This window comes from Arachis duranensis, chromosome 3 (assembly GCF_000817695.3).
Source record: "Arachis duranensis cultivar V14167 chromosome 3, aradu.V14167.gnm2.J7QH, whole genome shotgun sequence".
In the NCBI taxonomy this organism is placed as follows: domain Eukaryota; kingdom Viridiplantae; phylum Streptophyta; class Magnoliopsida; order Fabales; family Fabaceae; genus Arachis; species Arachis duranensis.
Genome location: NC_029774.3, coordinates 130,801,761 through 130,824,896, shown reverse-complemented (window position 1 = coordinate 130,824,896; position 23,136 = coordinate 130,801,761). Strand labels below are relative to the sequence as shown.

Here is a 23,136-nt window from a genome sequence, read left to right as displayed (position 1 = left end):
AGAATCTGGGCCGTTGGATTGGATCAGAATGGGTCTCGGAAATGCACTTCCGTTCATCGCGGGTGAAATTCTGACCGTTGGATTAGAGCACGCGTGAAGAAGGGTGTGGGGCCCGTGAGGTTTGACAAATGCAATATATAAACTAGAATGGAGTAATAATAAATTCAAATAAATACTTAACTGCAGTTAAGTTAAGACTTCTGAGTTCTGAATTGCTAACCCCAAGAGCTACTTTATTCAGGTGTGTTTGGGTGGGCAAAAATAGGCTAATTATTTTTAATATAAAAAAATATTAGTGTTTTTGTTGAAAATGAGATTATTTGGTGTAATTATAGGTAGGTGAATTTTACAGGTAGAAAGTCAATACGTGGGGGCATGTTGGATAGGTGGCAACATCTTGACCAATACACAAGGGGTGTGTTGGACATGTGGTAACATTTTGACCAACACGTGGGGTCGTGTTGAAACACGTGGGGAGGGTGTTGAATAACTTTCACAATACTGTAATGGAAATGGATTCTTTCTAATTTTTTTAACACTTGATAGAATTCAGTGTGATCTCTCACTTTTGATTCTATAAGTGGGACCAAAAATAAATAAGAGAGAGAGTAATGAATAGTTAGATTAAACACTACACACCATCCAATTTTCTTTTCATTTGAGAGGATCATTGTTGGATTGAAAATTGATTTTGAGTTAATTTGTTTTATCAATAATAGTTTTGCTTTCTAAAATCACCACATAAGAGATAATCTAATTAATTTATATTTTAATAATTTTGAACAAAAATTAATTAAATGACTCTATTTATACTATTACTACATTAAAATTATTTGTTTTTTACAACAGTTACATAAAGTTAGAACATTTGATAAAATAATATAATTTGTCAAAATCATAAAATAAAGAGTTATGATATGCCTACCTAACATGTCACTAGGTTGGGCAAACAAGGGTTGGACAACAACAATAAAGCTACAAACCATTTTTCTTCTATTAATGGATAAGGTGTTTTTTGGTAACAAAGAATCATGTATTGTATTGTATATCATTTGTCCTATATAGTTATTTTATTTGAACTTAACATATTATATATAATATATATAACTATGAATATTACACATAATATTTGTTTTTTTTATTTGTTCACCAACCACATGCATTATAGTGAAATCAAGTGATGAAAAAAGAAGACATATATAGCCAAACTTCCCTAGATTAGCACAGTGATAGTGTCTTAGATTCACTTGAAGATTATAACTTTATAAGTGCAGTCGACATATACATTATATAATGTGGGGTCCCAGCAATTATTAACGAAGAAAATTTAGAAACAATTTGCCATTGTAAAGTTATAGATAGATAGATAAATATGATTTATAATGGTTGGGTCATTGATGAATATAATGATGACCATGATGCCATAGTTAACACTATCAAAATAGCAATCCCCTTTCGTGTGGTTCTAGAACAGATTAATCGCAATGATGCATGATCCGTGACTCTGTTTGGGGTAAAACTCTTAATTGTATTGCATAGCCCATTGATTACTTTTTATAGAAATATTTTATTTGCATACTCTGATAACATATTTTAGGAAAACTTTAAAATGGAGGGGTATATACGTATACTGTTCAGTAATTTAAGTGTTGATTTTAATTATAAAAAATATATAATTAAGATTTATTATCAAAATTTACTGAAACACCATTAAAACACCGTGTACTGATATATTTGAAAGTTTTCCCATATTTTATATATGCTTTATATGTGTATTATAAAGATTTATATTTATTGATGTATTATGAATTATGAGTTTATTTTTTATGTATTGATCGTGTAAAGCATTCTACATAGTCATATCATTACATCTGTTTTTTTAGATAATTATTTATGTAATTAATATGAAAGATAATTATTTTTATTGATATGATGTTACGTAATTGGATGCACGTGTAAAACTATTTTACATTGACAGTACATCAAAATTAAATTCTATGAATTATATATAAAAGTAAAAATAAAACAATTTATATTTTCTTAAAAAAATTAATTTTAATATATATGTAAAATAATTTTATATATACATTTAATTATATAAAATTATGTCAACAAAAATAATTATTTTATATATTAATGATATGAATAGTTATTTAAAAAAATATAATTAAATGATTGTATTGATAAAAATATAAAAAAAATTATAAAAAAGAGTACATCAAAATTAAAAACATGTCTTAAACATGTTTAAAAAAAAAGAACTTGTACTATGAGTAATCGATTCTACTCTATAAAGTACGGATATTTTTTTTATTTGTCATATCTCCGTATCGGACTCATTAAAAACTTTTTTTTCTAAAGGACACACCTAAACTAAATACTATCATTTATCAGAGATTTCAATCTTATTCTTAACATGTATTATTAAAATTAGTTTAGAAATAGTATATATTATTAATTATTAAAACAAAATATATTTTAAATATTTAATATAATTAAAAAATATTAAAAATAATTAAAAAATTAATTAAAAATTAATTTATATTTTATACTAAAATATAATTACAATTTATCTAAAACATACTTTATATATATATATCGTATTTTCGTGTTTTATAAGAATTTTAAATTCGCGTATCTCGTGTTGTATGATTTCTTGTATCTGTGTCAATATCTATACTTCATAGATTCTCTATACTTCATAGATTCTACCGCAAAAAATTGAAGTCAATATCTGACTACACAGAGCAGTATATTAGTTCTTGTATTTAGCAATTTGTCTGCCACATACACCAAACTTGGAATCAAAGATATATAGATGTATATAAAATTATAAATGTTATCAAGTTCATCCTCCTCAAATTCCAAGAGAATTGACAATCTATCTGTCCACAATTTACTGCTGGAAATTCTCAGCTAGTTGACATTGTTTTCAAGTATTTCAGATCTATTATCTCAATTTTGTTAGTTGTCAAACAGTCCAAACTACTAAAAGTGGCTATGTTGGATTATGCTGCATTTTCACAAAAATGTCAAGAAGCAGTATTTATTTCATTTTGTTGTTTTCTTTTTGGCTTTTTCAAAAGGTTCAATTGACAATGAAGTATTTTATTGAGTGATGTTCCCGTTTGGAGAACAAAGATGCATACGTTACATGTAAAAGTGTCACCACCACTTCGTTTCATCTGAAGACATTGTCCATGTATCTCTACTAACTGTTAATCGACATTTATGTTGCAATTACTTCAATAAATTGCTATTATAATTTGCAGATCAAATTATAATAGCCAACAGTGGGCATTTGGTCTAGTGGTATGATTCTCGCTTAGGGTGCGAGAGGTCCCGAGTTCAATTCTCGGAATGCCCCAAATATTTAACATCTATTTTACTGACAGATGAACTCGACAGAAATTCCATGACGTTGCAATAATTGTTAATTGTTAATTCTAAGCATGTATTGCAGAATTCAAAGAACACGCCAGTTGACTATGATTATGACTCTCAATGAGAATTCACAAATCCACTCCCCATTACCACGTTACTCGTTTCTTTTCCCATTGCACTTGTGCCCCGCTTTCTAACTAATAATTAGTGTTATTTTTCACCTAGTTTTATATATAAATTAAAATTTTTATTAATATGTAAATGTATGGGATTAGAATGTAATATTTTAAGTAAATTATCTATTTTACTTTTTTTATAAAGGTTTAACTAAGATGTGTTTTCAGAATATATGATAAATTTATTATTAGTAAAAAATTTTAAATATTTTTATTTACTATATAAATAAAAATATTAAAAATTTAATTTTTTTAAAATTATATTTTTTATTTTTGAAAAATAAATATTGAAGAATTTGATTTAAATTTTAAAATTTTTTAATTTTAAAAAATAGAAATTGAAAGGTCTAACCCAATTTTTTTAAGGTTTAATTACTCTGTTAGTCCCTATAGTTTTGCGAAATTTTCAATTAGGTTCTTATAATTTTTTTCCTTTTAATTGTGTCCTGTACCAAACTTTTTTTTCAATTAGGTCCCGCTTGATAGTAATTGACTTAATTGTATAGGGATCCAACTAAAAAAGAAATTGGTACAAAGACTCAAATAAAAGAAAAAAAAAGTGTAAAGACTCAATTGAAAAAAAAAAATTGGTGCAGAGACCAATTAAAAGGAAATAAAATATAAAGACTTAATTAAAAATTTTGCGAAACTATAGAGACCAAGAAAATAATTGAACTTTTTTTTAATCCGTGGGTGTAAATGTGTAATTTCTACATACTACCATATACGTGCTAGTATCCAAAAGAGATTAGTACCATCGATTTCTATCACTAATAGACAAGTGGTGTAATTCACAGCAGTACTATCATGTTGCTACAATACCAGTTTATTATCAATCAGCTTAAATGCTTTTTATATTATACAAGTTTACTATAAAATCATCAACTTAATAAATTAATGGTTTTTTACTGATTTAAACTCAAAACATGCTTAATAACATGTTTGTCTCATCTTATCTCAACATTATTTATATAAATATCCTATTTTTAGTATAAATAACACGTAAATCGCATTAGTGAATAGTGATAGTTGTTTTAACGCATTTGATAGTGAATAAATTCCAGTAGAATTTAGGAAGTTTAGTGTGTATTAGAGTCTACATATTTTACGATGCTACTTATTATAGCATGTGTAAATCGCAACAGAGTCTATGGTTTTTATTAAAATATACATAAATAGTAGCAATCAATTTTGATTTTTTGCTAGACATAAAAGTAACTTGCCATTGCAATTTAAGAATTCTTTCAATACAGTGGTGGTAAAATGGGTAGATTTTAGTAATATTTCTAAACTTAAATCTTACAACCAACTGCGATTTATTCACTATTTCATGTGTGTTAAATCTTAAATCAACAAACGCTAATGTGATTTACTTATTATTTAGTAAATATTGATATTTCACTACGATTTATTATAATAAAAATAGGATATTTATGTAAATAATATTAAGATAGAACAAGCACATTATTAAATATTATTTTTAGTTTAAACTAATAGAAATCTTAATTCTTAAATTTACTTCGTTATAATCTTTAATTCTTCTAATGGGTGGTTTAATTTGGCAAGTACACCAACTCGCTTCAAATAATACTACGTGAGTGAGTATCGTTCTTACAAGAATTTAAGAATTGAGCAAAACAATGTTTAATTGAATCTCTAATTAGATTCACGAAACTTTTTTTAGATAGTAGTAACTAGATGTAAAGTAACAATAGTGATGTATGCAAAGCTTATGAACGAGAGAAACAGATAATGGATGGAGTTATTAAGGTTTTAGAGATGTTTAATTCTTAGAAAAGGAAACGTTCATGTTCATTACCTTGATTTATGCAAAGATATTTTCACGACAAATTATATATAATCAAATCTCGATCTCTTGACAATTCAATTTCTCTTTATCCCACTTAATCGCCAATTTCCTGTTCAATTAGTTGGCAAGAAGAAATTAAGCGCAATTCTGATTTAAAGTCACACAATTTTTAAAACTATTCCTAATCAATTGAAAAATTATGAGAATAAGTTTCAAGTTAGTTCCAATATTAGCTTTCTCAAGATAATAAAGGAATCAAAATAGATTTTGAATATTTTCCAATACTTACTAATCATTAAGAATAAAAACGAAACTCAATTTTTGAAAAGTATCAATACATTAATTAAAATTAAAAAAATAATCAATTACCAATTCATAAAACTAAACAGAGCTCGTAATCTAACATAAAGAAATTAGTGACTCATAACAAATAAACAAAAGATGAAATATTCTAATGAATGCTAGATAATGGATGATGGATCATCTCCAACTTATTTATACCTAAACTCTAACCTAAATTTCAAACGTAAGCTAAACCTAATCTTATCTTATCTAGAAGCATAAGATAAACTTAACAATATCTTAAACATAAACAAAATCTAATTTTATCTTCTCTAACAATAACTTAAACTAACGGCATTCAAATGTTGAGTATGTGGGCTGAATTGAATGTCTTTAAATTGTTACTGGGTCTTGATTTTTGAATAGGGGCTAGGCACCGGTCGCCGGATGCTTGTCCTGGGCGCCCATTTTTCTTCTCTTTCAGAGCGCTGGGCGCCCCACTTCTTATCCTTCTAGAAGCTAGCTTCTTCCAGCTTCTTGGGTGCTTGGCACTAGGCGCCTGAGACTCCTGTTGTATTTTTGGTCTTGGACGTGGAAAAATTTCTTAGCATTAGGCGCCATGCATTGGCGCTAGGCGCCCATCCTGATTCTCCTTCTTGGCTAGGCATGGCAACAATCCCCGGCAGGGCGGATACCCGCGGGAATTTACCCGTCGGGGACAGGTATGGGGACTGGATTTTACCCGTGGGGACGGGGGCGGGGTAGAGGTCCCCGCCCCGTGGAGACCCGTTAATTCCCCGTTTATGTAAAAAGACGAAAATACCCCTATAATATATAACATATATGAGCCATTTAAAAAAATCCTAGCTGTCACATATTCCCTTAGGTGCTTCACTGTTGATGCGTGAGCATCTTTCCTATCTTTTCCTTGTGAATTTGCATTCGAATTGTTAAGTTTAATCAATATTTAAAAACTTTTTAGCCACTATAAATGCTACTTTGATTTGTGTGCAATTTTGTTTATTTCAGGTAGCATTTGGATGGATTTGATAGAGTTTTATAGAAGAAGAGAAGAAAGTGAATGATGTTGTCAACCCTGACCTCTTTGCACTCAAACGGAAATAACTTGAACTACAAAGGTCCAATTTACATGATTTTAGTGGCATTGAAAAGCTAACTTCCAGAACTTTTCAATAATGTGGAATAGTATACACTTCTTCTCCAACCTGTACGGCCATATTGGCGCCTAACTTGGCTTTTTCCAAGTTAGGCGCCGGAAGAAGAACCAGTGCTCCAAAAGCTTGCTGCCAGGGCAGCGCCTAACTTCAAAATCCTAAAGTTAGGTGCCAAATGCTTACTAAATCCTCAATTTCGTGCTGCCTCATCCAAGTCTAACTTCACATTTGTGAAGTTAGGCGCTAGCCAATCATCAAGGCATGGTCCCACGTCAATTGAAGCCATTAACGAAGATATTATTTAATTTTGATTAAAACCTTTATTTTATTTATAAATAGGAAAAGATATTATTTAGTTTTAGAAAATATATTTTACATTAATTAGGATAATATATAAAAGGAGAAGAGATCTTGACCTAAGACTCTTATAATTTTCATTCGACACTTTCATACTTTTCTCTACTAGGATTATTTTTCTCTAAGAAGAATTAAGCTTCCATTGTTAAGGTTAGGAGATCTATTTACTTTGATGGATTAATAATTATTTGTTCTTCTACTCTTGATTAATGTTTTGATTATTGTTTAATAATTGGCTTCGTTCTTCATCCTAAGAATTAGTGATTATTGGAAATAACTCTAATTCAACTTGAATTCTATTTGAATCTTAGAAAAGTTATATTATTAGAATTACATCTTGAAATCAATTCCTCACAACTTTCTATTTATCTAGATTTAACGCGATACGTGACATATAATCGTCTTATTTTTGGGTATCTAGGGTTTGTGTGGCTCATAAACTAGTTTTAAACTTAACCCTCTAATCGGAATCAAGTGACTAAGGAACTGCGGTTGATGAAGGTTAGAGGAGACTAAAAAGGTCTAAGAAATTAGGGTTTAGTCACATATAGTTTACCATGAACATAATCTTTACATGATCAAGATAGTTAACATTGAATATTAATCCAGAAAGTTAAATATCTCTGATACCTTAACTATTTTATCATATTATTTTCTTAACCAATTTTAGTTATTTTTATTTAATTCTCTGTTTTTATGTTATTTTCTATTAAAACCCTAAATTTTGATTGTCTGACTAGAATAACCAATTAACTATTATTGCTTGATCCATTAATCCTCGTGGGATCGATCCTCACTCATCTGATGTATTACTTGGTACGACCCGATGCACTTGCCGGTTAGTTTGTGGTATTCAAATTCTGCACCAAGTTTTTTGCACCATTGTCGGGGATTAATTGTGATTAACAACTACCAGTTAATTGATTACCTAGGTTAGACTTTTTCTTTGTTTAATTTTCTTATTTGATTTTTACATTATATTTTTTTATTTTTTGAAATTTATTTTTATATAATAATAATAATAATAATGAAAATTAAAAAAAATAATATTTCTTTTTGTTATTTCTTCTTAGCTTCTCCGTTTACCATATGGTGTGTTTAATTCTGTTTGGTGTTTTATGCTAAGGAAAATAATGGAGAGAGATCATATGGATTACTATTCACACCCAAGGAGTGATTCATATTATTGTGGATGGAGGAACTACTCGAATTTTGGTTGGAAAAGTCAAGACCAAAGAAACTTCAGTGCTCTATCTTCCATCTATTAAGAACCACCATCTCCATATACATACCAAGAACCATCCTCCTCTTTTTACTCATATCAAGAGCCACCATATCCTTATTCATATCAAAAACCATAAGCTCTTGATCTTCTCATGAAAGAATGCATACATGATATGAGGATGAGTGTCAAAAATATAGAGAAACATGCGGAGTTGATTATCAAGCACCTGGACAAGATACAAGCAAATTCCTTCCTAAGAGATACAATGCAAGATCCTATGGAAAAAAGTGAGGAAATCAATCAAAAGAGTTCATACTCCAATGAATTAGTGAACTCTTCACCCTCACACATGGAAGAAGAGGAAGATGCACAAATAAATGAAGAAGATGCACAAATAAAGGAGGAAGCCATGCACACTGCTTGCACATTCCAATAATTTAGGAGAAAGCCATACAAGTCCCTTCAATTCTATGCATGCAAGCTCTTAAGAAGAAATATCTAAATGCACCGCCCACATTTGAATTGAAGCCTTCTCCCCCAACACTTGAATATGCTTTCCTTGGTCTTAGTGAATTATAGAGTTGTATGGGAGTTGCTTTTTGGTGGGTATCATTTTCCTCCTCATGTCCACTGAAGTTATTTCTTTTAACCAACTAAAAGAGGAGGAAGAAATTCAAGAACCAACCGTCAAGCTAGTGACGTTAAAGAAGCGCTTGTTGGGAGGCAACCCAACGTTAGGTAATTTCTTTTCATTTTATCTTTTTGCTTTGCTTCATGTTGGATACGTATTTCATGGATCAAGTTTGGTGTTGTTACATGAACATGGTACTTGCATTTCACTGGGTACTTGGCCCAGACTTTCATTGATAGTGTCACACTAAGTTTGGTGTTCTCACACCAAGTTTGGTGTTGCCATACTTCACCTATGCAAGATCCACTCCTTCCAAGCCAATACATTAGCAACATGTTTATTTTGCTTTATTTTATTTTACCTTTCATTTTATTTTTAATTTTATTTGTTTGATTTGAATGAGCTTCCACCTTACTTCCTTATATCCACTAGACATCATGATTATTCCGATTTCTATCACCACGGTTTTTCTTTGTTGCTTGAGGACAAGCAACCATTCTAAGTTTGGTGTTGGAGGCTATGCTCTACAAAGCTTAAAAGGAGATAAAGAAGAAGATGATGAAGAGAAAGGCAGAGAGAACTAAGGTGGTTTCCTTTCTTTTAGATAAGCATATTCTAGTTTTGAATTGTAACATATTATCTTTGCATGATCAAGGTAGTTAACATTGAATATTAATCCGGAAAGTTAAATATCTCTGACACCTTAACTATTTTATCATATTATTTTCTTAACCAATTTTAGTTTATTTTTATTTAATTCTCTGTTTTTATGTTATTTGCTATTAAAACCCTAAATTTTGATTGTCTGACTAGAATAATCAATTGACTATTGTTGCTTGATCCATTAATCCTCGTGGGATCGACCCTCACTCACCTGAGGTATTACTTGGTACGACCCGGTGCACTTGCCGGTTAGTTTGTGGTATTCAAATTTCGCACCAACTGCTTCAGAGAGATAGAGACAGAGTCTCTTCCCCACTCCTCTCCTCTCCTCACTAAACTCTCAGCCTCTCCTGTCTCCTTCCCGAACACCGACGATCATCAACAGCCGACTGCTACTTCCCACCCCGTCGGTCCCTTAGCGCCGCCTCCCACCACCTTAGTGGCTCGGTCGCTCACCGTCGCGACCACATCATCTTCTTCTCCTTGTCGCAGCAGAGCAACGTCTTCTCGTCATCGCCGGTCATCACATCTTCGCTGTTCATCCGCCAAATCGCTGGTCTTCGCTGTTCTGCTCTTCTTCTCCATCGGGTAAGTCAGCCCTGATGTGGTTCTAATTTTTGAAATTCTGATTCTAATATCTAATTTATATTTCTGAGTTAAGTACTTGGGTTTATCTTATTTTGATTTCTTATTTCTGATTCTAATTTATATTTCTATATTAATTTTGGATTAATCTGGAGTTAGGTTAATGAGATTTTGATTTCTGAATTTCTGTTTCTGATTTCTAATTTATATTTCTGAGTTAGGTTAATGTGATTCTGATTTATATTTCTGAGTCAATTTTGGGTTAATATGGAGTTAGGTTAATGAGATTCTGATTCTGAATTTTTTATTTCTAATTTATATTTCTGAGTTAGGTTGATGTGATTTTGATTTCTGATTCTGATTTATATTTAATGAGATTCTGATTTTTTATTTCTAATTTAATTATAATTATATTTCTGAGTTAGGTTAATGAGATTCTGATTTTGAATTTTTGATTTCTAATTTATATTTCTGAGTTAGGTTGATGTGATTTTGATTTCTGATTCTGATTTATATTTCTGGGTCAATTTTGGGTTAATCTAGAGTTAGGTTAATGAGATTCTGATTCATGATTTATATTTTGGGTTAATGTGATTTTGATTCATGATTTATATTTCTTGATTTATAAAATGGCTTCTTCGGATGCATTGAGTAATACTCTTGAGAAGATGTTGATGTAAGAAAATTACTAAATTATATACGATATTATTTTTTCATATTATTGACTTATTCTTGATTTATTTTACGATTTTAACTTTTGATTGTATTCTTCTTTTTTATGTAAGATTCAAACAAATCGAAATCTACCATCACTACTATTACATCATGAAAAAAGCTTTGAGGATTCTACAATATGATGAATTGTGCTTTGTAGTTTTTGGATATGTTTGATACTTTGGTTGTTTTATGGATATGTTTGATATTGTTTGTTGTTGTTAATGTCTTTGTTGTTGTTAATGTGTTTGGAGACAAGGAACATGATGATTGATATGATTTTTTCATTTTTTTCCAATGTTTTTCTAATTTTTTCCATTTTTTTAAAAATCCGCAGATATCCATAGAGTCCCCGACAGATACGGGGTCCCCGTTACCTATGACAAGGATGGGGACTGGATATGGAGGCATGCCCCCGCCCCCGTGGGTACCCGTTGCCATGACTATTCTTGGCACTGGGTGCCCACTTTTCATCTCATTTTGGGCGACGGGCGCCCATATATGGGTGTTGGGCGTCCATCTCTCTGCTTGCTTCTCTTCGCCTAAATTCTTTAAACAAAAATCCTGAACACACAATAAGTCTAAAACAACTCCAAATGACATAAATTAGCAATGAAAACTTTTACTAAACATAAGAAAACTACTAAAAAGAAATGCAAAAATTCACTAAAGATGCCAAGACATCACAACACCAAACTTAAAATATTTATTTGTTCTTAAACAAATAGAGGACTGTACAAAAAGTTATCTTAGTTATAAGAATTGAAGATTTATTAACTGAAAGCCAATTCAAATATTAAGTTTATAGTGGAGTTATAATGATTTATGTGATCACATGTGGATCTTCATTATTCTCATTAATCCTGCAAACTATATCTATGAATATTTAAGAATCTAATCCGGATGATATTATAGATATCCCCTCCCCCTTTTTTGCATCATGGATTTAGACTTTTCCAAGAATTTCTATAATATTTTTCTAGATTTTATTCTCCTAATATTCCATCTTTCCCTTTTTGCAGGTTTCATACACAGTGGCCAATACTGTAATCATATTCTGTAACTTAGGTTATTTCTGCGATGCATTTTATTTTTCTCGGATCTTTCGACTAGATAGTCGTTCTTGGTTTTTGGATACCGAGTTATCAAGATCGTCTGTGTAACCTCTTTACACCGACTTGTACCTCTTCGTTTCATCCTGCCGACTATGTAGGTCGGGTATGAGATTTTCACGTTTTTTCGAGTTTAAGTCGGCGCGTTTCGTAAAATGATAATAACAATGGAATTTATAAAGAGATATAATGAAAAGATCTTTATCGATTGATGAAAGTATTTTTTGCTACTAGGGAAATTTTAAAGACTTATTTTCCCTAGCCTCCACTTTGATGCCTCGTTAAAACCCCCTTCAGGAAAATCCTTTTTTGGAAAAAGACCAAGAATTCGGAAAAAAGAGTACATCAGGGAGTGAAGTTCGCTTTTAACTATAGTACATTTTCATGTTACAAGCATGCCATGACCTTGGTAGCTCGGTACCACTCAAGTCGGTTACCTTGTAGTATGCCTTTCCTAAGACTTCACTTATCTTATATGGCCCTTTTCAATTAGCAGCGAGCTTTCGTTCTCCCCATTTGTTGACTCCGATGTCATTTCTGATTAAGACCAGGTCGTCTGGGACGAAGCTTCTTCGAATGACTTTCTTTTTGTATCTGTTTGTCATCCTTTGCTTCAACGCTGCTTCTTTTATCTGGGCTTGTTCTCGGACTTCAGGGAGTAGCTCGAGCTCTTCTTTATGCCCCTGTACATTGCCAACCTCATCGTAGAAGCTCACCCTTGGACTTTGATCATTGATTTCAATTGGTATCATAGCTTCTATGCCATAAGCAAGTCAGAAGGGTGTTTCTCCTGCGGCAGACTGAGGTGTAGTCCGATATGCCCATAGTACTTGAGGGAGTTCTTCAGCCCAAACTCCACTTTGATGCCTCGTTAAAACCCCCTTCAGGAAAACCCTTTTTTGTGAAAAAAAAACCGTGAAGTCGGGAAAAAGAGTACATCATGGAGTGAAGTTCGCTTTTAACTATAGCACCTTTTCATGTTACAAGCATGCCACGACCTTGGTTGCTTGGTACCGCTCAAGTCGGTTACCTTGTAGTATCCCTTTCCAAAGACTTCACTTATCTTATATGGCCGTTTTCAATTAGCAGCGAGCTTTCGTTTCCCCCATTTGTTGACTCCGATGTTATTTCTGATTAAAACCAGGTCGTCTGGGACGAAGCTTCTTCGAATGACTTTCTTTTTGTATCTGTTTGTCATCTTTTGCTTCAACGCTGCTTCTCTTATCTGGGCTTGTTTTCGGACTTCAGGGAGTAGCTCGAGCTCTTCTTTATGCCCCTGTACGTTGCCAACCTCATCGTAGAAGTTCACCCTTAGACTTTGCTCATTGATTTCAATTAGTATCATGGCTTCTATGCCATAAGCAAGTCGGAAGGGTGTTTCTCCTGTGGCAGACTGAGGTGTAGTCCGATATGCCCATAGTACTTAAGGGAGTTCTTCAGCCTAGGCTCCACTTTGATGCTTCGTTAAAACCCCCTTCAGGAAAATCCTTTTTTGGGAAAAAAAACCGTGAAGTCGGGAAAAAGAGTACATCATGGAGTGAAGTTCGCTTTTAACTATAGTACCTTTTCATGTTACAAGCATGCCACGACCTTGGTTGCTCGGTACCGCTCAAGTCGGTTACCTTGTATCCCTTTCCAAGGACTTCACTTATCTTATATGGCCCTTTTCAATTAGCAGCGAGCTTTCGTTTCCCCCATTTGTTGACTCCGATGTTATTTCTGATTAAGACCAGGTCGTCTGGGACGAAGCTTCTTCTAATGACTTTCTTTTTGTATCTGTTTGTCATCTTTTGCTTCAATGCTACTTCTCTTATCTGGGCTTGTTTTCGGACTTCAGGGAGTAGCTCGAGCTCTTCTTTATGCCCCTGTACGTTGCCAGCCTCATCGTAGAAGTTCACCCTTAGACTTTGCTTATTGATTTCAATTGGTATCATGGCTTCTATGCCATAAGCAAGTCAGAAGGGAGTTTCTCCTGTGGCAGACTGAGGTGTAGTCCGATATGCCCATAGTACTTGAGGGAGTTCTTCAGCCCAGGCTCCACTTTGATGCCTCGTTAAAACCCCCTTCAGGAAAACCTTTTTTTGGGAAAAAACCGTGAAGTCGGGAAAAAGAGTACATCAGGGAGTGAAGTTCGCTTTTAACTATAGTACCTTTTCATGTTACAAGCATGCCACGACCTTGGTAGCTCGGTACCGCTCAAGTCGGTTACCTTGTAGTATGCTTTTCCTAAGGTTTCACTTATCTTATATGGCCCTTTTCAATTAGCAGCGAGCTTTCGTTCCCCCCATTTGTTGACTCCGATGTCATTTCTGATTAAGACCAGGTCGTCTGGGACGAAACTTCTTCGAATGACTTTTTTTTGTATCTGTTTGTCATCCTTTGCTTCAACGCTGCTTCTCTTATATGGGCTTGTTCTCGGACTTCAGGGAGTAGCTCGAGCTCTTCTTTATGCCCCTGTACGTTGCCAACCTCATCGTAGAAGCTCACCCTTGGACTTTGCTCATTGATTTCAATTGGTATCATGGTTTCTATGCCATAAGCAAGTCGGAAGGGTGTTTCTCCTGTGGCAGACTGAGGTGTAGTCCGATATGCCCATAGTACTTGAGGGAGTTCTTCAGCCCAAACTCCACTTTGATGCCTCGTTAAAACCCCCTTCAGGAAAACCCTTTTTTGGGAAAAAACCGTGAAGTCGGAAAAAAGAGTACATCAGGGAGTGAAGTTCGCTTTTAACTATAGTACCTTTTCATGTTACAAGCATACCACGACCTTGGTAGCTCGGTACCGCTCAAGTCGGTTACCTTGTAGTATGCCTTTCCTAAGACTTCACTTATCTTATATGGCCCTTTTCAATTAGCAGCGAGCTTTCGTTCCCCCCATTTGTTGACTCCAATGTCATTTCTGATTAAAACCAGGTCGTTTGGGACGAAACTTCTTCGAATGACTTTCTTTTTGTATCTGTTTGTCATCCTTTGCTCCAACGCTGCTTCTCTTATCTGGGCTTGTTCTCGGACTTCAGGGAGTAGCTCGAGCTCTTCTTTATGCCCCTGTACGTTGCCAACCTCATCGTAGAAGCTCACCCTTGGACTTTGCTCATTGATTTCAATTAGTATCATGGCTTCTATGCCATAAGCAAGTCACAAGGGTGTTTCTCCTGTGGCAGACTGAGGTGTAGTCCGATATGCCCATAATACTTGAGGAAGTTTTTCAGCCCAGACTCCACTTTGATGCCTCGTTAAAACCCCCTTCAGAAAAACCCTTTTTTGGGAAAAAACCGTGAAGTCGGAAAAAAGAGTACATCAGGTAGTGAAATTCGCTTTTAACTATAGTACATTTTCATGTTTCAAGCATGCCACGACCTTGGTACATCATCACGCCACTATTGAGTTCATAAAAGCTATCATTTTGGATCAATTGGATCGTGAACATCAGGCTACCTTCTTCTCGTATCATGCCATCTTTCTTTATTTCGTATTGGGTCAAGTATGTCATTTCTCAAATTTTGAGATAATAAAAGCTATCATTTTTTTATCCAAAGCAATGTATATTGTCTTTATTTATTTTAAATTGGGTTCAAGTATGTCATTGCTCAATCTTTAAGATCATAAAAGCTATTTTTTTTAGATCAACTGGGTCAAGTACATCATTCCAGCTTCTTCTCGTATCATAAAAACAATACCATCCTCCTTTACTTCAAATTGTTATGCCATATCTCAATCTTTGAGATCATAAAAGCTATCGTTTTGGATCAATTGGGTCAAGTACATCATGCCACCTTGTTATCATATCATAAAAGCAACGTATACCATCCTCCTTTATTTTAAATTGGGTCCAAGTATGTCATATCTCAATCTTTGAGATCATAAAAACTATTTTTTTAGATCAATCGGATTACATACATCATGCCACATTCTTTTCATATCATAAAAGCAATGTATTCCATCCTCCTTTATTTCAAATTGGGTCCAAGGATGTCATATCTCAATTTTTAAGATCATAAATTGGGTCCATCATTCATCCTCCTCTTTTTTCCAGACTTAAAACCATCTATGTAAAATCCTTTGCAACAAAGTTCTACATAGACCGTGTTATGAATGACATGCATACCATGCTTCTTAACATTCAAACATTTGAGTGTATAGCATTTCTTTTAACATATTCAAAAGAGTCATGAATATAATCCCACTGTTCTACCATGCTCGTAAGATCAACCATTATGCTTATCTCAAAAATGATTCTAGCCACATTGATATCCATCATTCTTTCCAAATTCCAATGTGGAAATAAATTTTTATGAATGACTTTTTAAAGGAGCAAAACATTTTTATTTAATATGCACAGAAAATGAACAATGAGAAATCATGACTAAAGTAAAAAAGAAAAAAAAAACTGCACCAACCTCAAGAGTCAGGATTGCCTTCAGTATTGGGTCTCCAACAAGTCTAACTAGATAGCTAGCGTCCATCAATTTTTGTACCTTAAACCAAGAAGCAAAAACAAAAGCTCAATTTTACTCCTCCATCTACTTACAGACTGGTCTCTAAAATGCATTGTCCAACTTAAATTATACTAGTTGAAAGTATACCTCTCCAGAGATTATAATTATAGGTTTACTCTTGAAATAATAATTGAACCTGAGTATTTTCGAAAGAAAGTTTCCAATCATAGGAAGCCATGTACACGTTCTTCCCTTCATATCCAATTTTTGCCAAATTTTGAATTAACACTGACCAAAGAGCAAAGTTATCCGCAGCAACAAGCCCAGGCACTGCCCTTACTCTAATGACTAGTGGATCCATTCCAATTTCATTATGTAGCGATAGCAGAGGCCTGAATTCCACAGCACACAAAAAAAAAAAAGAATTGCTTATTATAGTGTACAGACAACAATCACAGCTTCAACTAGAATTAAAAGTAGGACATGTCAAATTGCCAAAAACACTATCTAAGGGTGATTGCAACATTATTGTAAAAATATAAAAGAGAGTCCGGCAATCAATAATACCAAAAAAACTTTTTGCATTGTTGGCCTAATAGCACAAGAGTAGCAGGTTCCACTTCCACCTGTTCATTATGCTGACTCTACTAAATTGACAATATACGTGTAACGAGGCTTGACCATCCCCAATTCTATTCAGTAAGTGCAGCATATACAAGAATTCTTTTAGCACCATGCAAAATCAAAGAGACCCCCTCCCGCATATTTTCTTTTTTTTTTATCCAATTTTTAAAACATTAAAAATAATACCCATTGCTTAATTTCAAAACATCAAAGCTTGAACTTGTCTTGTAAGGATAACAAAGCAAAACCAAAGAAACCCTAAAATAGAAAGTAGAAAGATCTTGATTCTTGAATCTTGAGGCATTGCCACTGACTCACTAATAGTGCAGGGGAAAAGTTTTCTTTCTTTTTTTTTTAAAAAAAAAAAGACTCCTATTCGAACGTGCAAACAAAGAAAAGAAAAGAAAGATACCATCTTGATCCTCTTCCTCGTTTTTCTGATTGTGAAAAGGAACCAAGATTTCTAAAAGAGTTATGAACTTTTACAATTGTGAACGGAAAACAAAATAGAAAAGGGAGAGAAAGATAGAGTGACGAGTGAAGAGTAATTGACCTTGAAATCCTTGAGGAGGCGAGAGAGGTGATGCAGTGTTTGTTCTTTCACTACATGGATAGCTTCTTCTCTGCCACCGTTCTGCTTCACATTACCAATGGCATCACGAAATGCAGAGAAAAAATAACCCTAGTAGCAATGTTTTCGTTTCTTTCACCCGCAACATAATGCAACTACGCTATGCTTATGGCAACGCATGAAGAACAGGAGACCGAAAATTCAGAGAAAGCATAAATCAGAAAGGGATGATGAAAATTGAAAACAGAAAATTCACACTCGAATAAGACTCACAAACGAGGCATATTTATAGGTTTAGGTAGGCTTACCATTGACGCTAACCAAAAACGCTACTTTTGTGACAAAAATTAAATTTCTTTGGCCCAACCTGACCCATTTTAGAACCCAAAAAAAAAAAAGCTAAGCTAACTGACGATAATAATAATAATAATGCTTGATCAACCTTTTATTTCTGCAAATATGGTCAATTTTAGATTTGATTCTTATACATAAAGAGTTTGATTTAGGTCCAAATATATTTCAATAACTTTTTCAATAGACACACACAAAAAAATATATTTCAGTAACCATTTATTTTATGTTTTTCTCGTAGTTTTGATTGGTTTTTGTTAAAAAAGAAAGCATTATGTTTGTTTTAATTGTTTGACTAATTTTATTTTTTTTAATCTTTTATATATTCAGATAAATAAAAGGTTAAATATATTATCATTTTATTAGTGTTATGATTTTTTATAAATAGTTTTGTATTTTTATGATAGATTTATTATAAGAAAATGTATTCTAATTTTACCATCTAATGAAACATATTTTAATAGATAAATTTAAATTTTGTTAAATTATTTAAAAAACTACAAACTAGTAGTTTTATTAGTTCTTACTTCTTTGTTGACTTTTTAAAAAAATTTTCCTTGTCAGATCGAAATTTATGACCATACCCGAACATAAGAGGTCAGTGAGCTTAAGATAGACGCTAACCACAGCATATATAATGGGCTCACATTGGACTCTTATTGGGCTTCCATAAATCAGTTTTGTTCAATACATTTGTCTTTGATTTTTTTTTGTTTTCCCTTTTGGGTTGGAGTTACTCTTTTTCTCTGTGTTCAAGGAGCTCAAAAGTTGGAGCAGGAGAAATTTTACTAAAGCTGACAGGAAAATAGTAAGACTACAGGAAGAACTCCAAAATCTCCAAAACTCAAACATGACCGAGCAGCAACAAGAATTGTTGCAGAGCATCAAGAAGAGGATAGAACAATTATGGAAGCAAGAAGAGAAATATTGAGGTCAAAGATCAAGATTCAAATGGTTAAAATGGGGAGATAGCAACACGGCTTTTTTCCATGCCACAACTCTGCAAAGAAGGGATAGAAATAGACTTGAGAGAATAAAGGACAGCAATGGAAACTGGGTGACCAACAGTTCAACCATAATGAGAATGATAGAAGAGCACTTCTCCAACCTGTTCACTAAATCTGTAAGAAAAGGTGTAGATCAATGCATCCAAAAAGTGCCAAAAAAAGTAACACAGAAAAGTAGATGAAAAAGAAGTTAGAGAGGCTGTCTTCAGCATGGGAGGCCTCAAAGCCCCGGGGCCAGACGGGTTGAATGGAAAGTTTTTTCAAAGCCACTGGGAGGTGGTTAAGGAAGATTTAGTTACAGTGATGAGAGATTTTTTTGAAAATGGAAAGATCCATCCGGACATAAGCGAAACCACGATGGTGCTTGTTCCCAAGGTCAAGAGACCAGAAAATCTCAATCAGGTGAGACCTATTAGCTGTTGCAACTTCATCTATAAAGTTATTACCAAGATTTTGGTAAAGAGACTGAAAAACATGCTTACTGACATTGTCTCACCTATCCAAAGTGCGTTTGTAAGCAACAGGCTCATCCAAGACAACATTATAATTGTACAAGAAATATATCATAGCTTGGAAAAAAGTAGAAGCAATGGGGCGGAGAATATGGCAATTAAGCTCGACATGAACAAAGCTTATGACCGAATGGAGTGAGATTTTATTGAGTCGGTACTGAAAGCCTTTGGCTTTCATCCAAATTAGGTCAAGCTTGTTATGGAGTGCATCACTACAACGTCCTACGAATTAAAGTAAATGGGGATCTTTCAAGAAAAATCATTCCTAGTAGAGAACTCAGACAGGGAGACCCATTATCACCTTACTTGTTCATCCTAGCAGCAAAAGTCCTAACTATTTTGATGAAAGAAGCACAAGAGCAGGGAAAGATTAAAGGTTTTAAGATAGCACTAACAGCACCTACACTCACACACCTTCTTTTTGCAGATGATTGTATTATTTTGGCTGAAGCAAATGTTGAGGAGGCATACCAAATTATTTCTATCCTCAACCAGTATACCGAGGCATCAGGGCAGAAAATAAACTTACAGAAGTCAGGGATCACATTTGGCAAGCAGGGTGGCCTTACAAGCTAGAGTGAATATAGAGGAGATTATGAGCATGAGCACATGGGACAATCCGGACAAATATTTGGAGTTACCGGCACATTGGGGGAGATCAAAGAGCAAAGCCTTAGCTTGGATAGAAGAGAGAGTAATGAGCAAACTAGAAGGATGGAAAGAAAATTTACTCAACCAAGCGGGAAAAGAATCAAATCAGTGGTTCAAGCCATTCCAGTCTATGCTATGAATGTGGTCTTATTTCTCAAAGGTTTCTGTAAAAAATTAAGTGCCAAAGCTGCAAAGTTCTGGTGGAGCTCTAATAATAAAGACTCTAGTATCCATTGGAGAAGCTGGAGGAAGATTTGTGAAAGCAAAAAAGAGGGGGGCTTAGGCTTCAAAGATTTTCAACATCAAAATCTGGCCCTTTTGGCAAAGCAGGCATGGAAGATTTTACAAGAACCAGAGGCAATTTGGGTTAAAATTATCAAAGCCATTTATTTTCCAAAGGAATGTAAGGGAGAGATTTCTTGAGAAGGAAAGGAAAGTGGATGGTGGGTGATGGCAGAACTATTAATATTTGGGAGGATTCTTGGGTTTATGGCATGGGGAGGATTTTCATAGAGAGAAATCAGGAAATAAGCGTAGTGGAAGAGCTGATAAAACGAGGAGAAGGGTGGGACGAAGTAAAGATCAAAAGGATTTTTCCGACTAATATAGCCAACAAGATTCTCAGAACCCCGATAAGCTTAATTGACAGAGAGGATAGTCTAAAATGGCCATATAGGTCGGACAGATGCTACTCGGTCAAGACGGGATATCATGCTGCTAGAAAGGAGGAGAACGAACATAATCTTAATGCACCATCAACAAGTGGAGAGGACAAGGAGGTGTGGATAGAAATTTGGAAACTTCAAGTACCACAGAAAATTAAAATGTTTATGTGGAGGGCGGCTCAGAATATCCTACCAGTGGAGGCCAATCTATTTAGGAAAAAACTCACAAGGAATCCCATATGCTTATTTGCAATGAGAATGTTGAAACTACAGAACATACCCTCTTACTATATCCCTGGACTAGGGCAGCCTGGTTTGGGTCTCAATGCCATCTCAGTCAATCAACAGAAACTGTCTCTACTTTTGGGAACTGGTTTCTTAAGAATGTCAGGAAAATTAGAGCAAACAAGGACAAGAATCAGGATATAATGATCAGTAAAATTGCTTATTTATGTTGAAAACTATGGAAAACAAGAAACAAAGCTTATTTTCAGAACATAGCAGTCAATCCTAAGACTACAATCGAAAGAGCCAGCGCAATGGAAAAAGAATTTAAGGCAGCAACCAATGATGAGAAACAAATAGCAACAAACACAAACATGGCAAAAAAAGGAAAGCAGCTACCTGGAAGCCACCATCAGGGGAGTGGATCAAGGCCAATGTGGATGCAGCCTTCAACTGCAACTCAGGAGAAGGAGCAACAGCAACAATGATCAGAGACAACAGGGGGAGACTCCTCATGGGGGCTACGAACAGAATCAAGGCGAGCTCAGCCCTAACAGCAGAGGCAACAGCGATTAGAAATGCAGTCATCCTAACCAGAAATCTTAGATTAAATAAAATTTTAATTGAGTCGGATAGCCTTCTCATGGTACAAGCTCTAAAATCAAACAACATAGGAGGCGAAGCAGAACCCATTCTAAAAGATAGTTTAGAATGGATGAAAGAAATAGAGAATTGTGGCCTTACCTGGACCCCAAAGGAGGGTAACCAACTGGCACACATGACGGCAGCAATGGAAGCGGAGCGAAAACTTGAGAGAAATTGGACTGGGAACCCCCCCACACCGATACAGGACATAATTCAAAAGGAGGCTCCGCTAGCTAGCAGGACAGGAGCGAACACTTATGCAGGTTGGATGCAAGCTTCAAACACAATTGAACAGCAGACAAATAAGGGTGACCAGATCTCATCGAGGCTTCGAAGAAGAAAGTCACAAACCATTCAAGGAAGCTCCACGAGGTATCAAATTGAAAGGAAAGGAACAAGACAGGATCAGCAGAGCAATGCAGAGAATCATAGACAAAGTGCAGGCCAGCTTGCATTTAAATTTGGAGCAGTAGGTATGCCCGTTCTCGAGACTGCTCTCTTTACCTTAGTTTTAAGAGGCAGCTCCACAACAGAAGGCCACGAAGCCCAAGAGAACTAATTCGTGCTAAGACAAAAGGGAAACACAGGCGATGCAGCACGGCGCGCACTCAATCGCAATTGAAAATCCAAAGCTCCCACAGGACTTGAAAGTGGCGCCATATAGCATGCAATGGAGGAACATTGAAAATTCACCTGTTTCCTTTTCTTCAATTAGAGCGTGCTTCAGCTTTTGTTGTGGAACCGGGGCGGATCTATCCAAACCGGTTTCTTCTAGAGGCCTTTGGCCCAGACCAAAAAAAAAAATAATTCCATGCATCGCGCCATTGTCACTATCGTTTCGCAATTTCGTTTCCATTTTCCCGCGAATGTACCTACACCGTTACCGCCGTGGCGATGGGGGAAACTGCCCCCGATAACCGACGCCCGAAGCCACATCAGAACCCATTCCAAAACCCTAAGGTGTTTGTTTCATCTGTACGATTGCAACCTTCCAAATCGCAAATGGCGCTCCCGCATGGCTTGGCTTCCCGGAAGTTTTCGATGCGGAAGGTTTCGCAGAATGCTCTCGTGGCACATACAGGCTAATTCTTGAAACACTTTCGGCATTAGTGTTTTTTTTAGTTAAAAGAGTTTGAAATTACAAAGGGTGTGTTTGGATTTGCGTTGGAGAAGAGAGAAGCGCGTTTGAGCTTTTTGAACGCTTTATCTTTGTGTTTGGCAACATTTTTATCCTCTAAACGCAGAAGTGATTTCTATGTTAAACCCACATTTACCAAAAGCTATAAATTCTAGCTTTTCCGTTTAGCTTTTCACGTTGGATTAAAAATTATGTTGT

General features: G+C 34.7%; 1 protein-coding gene and 1 non-coding gene across 6 annotated transcripts; one reads left to right on the top strand and one right to left on the bottom strand.

Moving 5' to 3' along the window:
• The first annotated feature begins 3,295 nt into the window (after window positions 1-3,295).
• TRNAP-AGG (transfer RNA proline (anticodon AGG)) lies at window positions 3,296-3,367 on the top strand. Its single transcript has one exon. It is a non-coding gene; the product is annotated as a tRNA-Pro (tRNA).
• Window positions 3,368-5,351: 1,984 nt separating this feature from the next.
• On the bottom strand, window positions 5,352-22,876 carry LOC127745440 (uncharacterized). 5 transcript variants are annotated; one of them, XM_052258146.1, is made up of 7 exons: window positions 21,900-22,876; window positions 21,555-21,705; window positions 17,727-17,807; window positions 17,117-17,175; window positions 16,746-16,941; window positions 16,511-16,588; window positions 5,352-5,479 (listed from the first exon to the last, which is right to left on the bottom strand). In XM_052258146.1, exons 2-7 carry the CDS (start codon window positions 21,669-21,671, stop codon window positions 5,465-5,467), a joined length of 546 nt encoding a protein of 181 aa, XP_052114106.1. In that variant the 5' UTR covers window positions 21,672-21,705; window positions 21,900-22,876; the 3' UTR covers window positions 5,352-5,464. The 5 variants fall into 5 exon arrangements, 2 of the variants coding, with proteins under 2 accessions (XP_052114106.1, XP_052114107.1); XM_052258147.1 differs by lacking the exon at window positions 5,352-5,479 and having other exon boundaries at window positions 15,947-16,588; window positions 16,697-16,941; XR_008006626.1 differs by lacking the exons at window positions 17,117-17,175; window positions 21,555-21,705; window positions 21,900-22,876 and having other exon boundaries at window positions 5,462-5,479; window positions 16,697-16,941; window positions 17,727-17,968.
• Between the last annotated feature and the right edge of the window lie 260 nt (window positions 22,877-23,136).